The 1,402-nt window shown below is 34.5% G+C and overlaps 1 protein-coding gene across 1 annotated transcript; it reads right to left on the bottom strand.

Moving 5' to 3' along the window:
• Positions 1-208: 208 nt before the first annotated feature.
• LOC135776940 (olfactory receptor 8G17-like) lies at positions 209-1,162 on the bottom strand. The gene has a single exon (XM_065287853.2). It carries the CDS (start codon positions 1,151-1,153, stop codon positions 209-211), a length of 945 nt encoding a protein of 314 aa, XP_065143925.1. The 5' UTR covers positions 1,154-1,162.
• Positions 1,163-1,402: the final 240 nt, after the last annotated feature.

Raw genomic sequence — 1,402 nt, 5'->3', positions numbered from 1 at the left:
CAAAGTTAATTGTGTGTGCCTTGGACAGTTTAAAGTAAACAAAATAATAAGTTTGGGAGAAAATAGAACTATAATTTCTGCTTTTGATTCACATGAGCACCCACAGATCCCTCAATATTTTTTATTTAGAGAAGCAAAATATACATGACATGTTAAATAATATAGTTTTTTTGCAGATCGTTTTCAATACCTTCCTAAAACAGTATATTTACTTAATTGCTATGAGTTTGTTTCTACGCCAAAGTTTAACAAAATTTTCTCTTATCTCTTTGGTTTGTAAGCCATACACTAAAGGATTTAATCCTGGTGGTACAATGTGAAACATTATACTAGCTAGTTTCCTGCTTTCAGAGTATTCAGGAACACGATGGAGAAATATAAAAGTGGCTCCAGATACAAACATAATTAGATAAACAGCTAAATGAGTGCTGCAAGTTTTTATGGCTTTGCTGTTGAGCGATTTGTTTTTGCTGGTAATGCACACAGTAGCAATCTTAAAATATGTTATAAATACAGAACCAAGTGACGAAGTAAAAACCATAATAGTACAAATGATTCCAACCACATTATTAACAGATACATTTTCACAGGACAGTTTAAACAGTGAGGCATTGTCACAGAAAGGATTTTCAATTTTATATCTGCAGCGCGAGAGACGTATTGTGAGGCCTAACAGAATAGACACTATAAGCACTGCCAATCCCCAGGCTGATGCTGATAATTTAATCACCATTTTATTTGTCATAATGGATGAATATCGTAATGGATTACATATAGCTATATATCGGTCAAAGGCCATTATTACCAGCACATAGTGGCTTGCTGCTGCAAATATATGCACAAAATAAGCTTGAACAACACACTCCACATAGGTCATATATCGCTCAGAGGCTTCTGTTAAAATATCCTGTAACAAGCGTGGCAACATGACAGTGGTACCTAATATATCATTCAGTGTTAGATTACAAAACAGAAAATGCATAGGGTGATGCAGATTCTTCTGTGTTGAAATGAGAATTATAAGTGTGATGTTACATCCCATTCCAAAGATATAAACTAACAGAAGCAGAATAAAAACAGGATATGATGACTGAGGTGTAACTTTCAGTCCCTCCACCAGCAGAAGGCTGTTTGTAAATGTCAGGTTGTCCATTTGCACAAAACCTGTAGACAGATTAATAAACAGTCTGTTCAACATCATAATGAACATTTGCTTATGCTTTCTATGAGGAACATATAAAGAGCTCAGATGCAAAACCTTTAAAACCCAACATATTTTCTTGTAAATTAGCATTTTGTAAATGGATTCTGCCGATAAACTGATATTTCTGATTGACCTAAAGCCCAGATCAAGCAAATGTAAAAAAGTATTTCATGAACGTAGAATACGTGCCAAGGGCAT

Source organism: Paramisgurnus dabryanus, chromosome 18 (genome assembly GCF_030506205.2).
Source record: "Paramisgurnus dabryanus chromosome 18, PD_genome_1.1, whole genome shotgun sequence".
Lineage (NCBI taxonomy): Eukaryota > Metazoa > Chordata > Actinopteri > Cypriniformes > Cobitidae > Paramisgurnus > Paramisgurnus dabryanus.
Note: the sequence above shows the minus strand (reverse complement) of the source record. Positions and strands in the feature narration are given on the sequence as shown.

What these genes read in the sequence shown, in the direction of transcription:
- LOC135776940 (XM_065287853.2), bottom strand. Translation starts at nt 1,153, where the DNA reads ATGGACAACCTGACATTTACAAACAGCCTTCTGCTGGTGGAGGGACTG.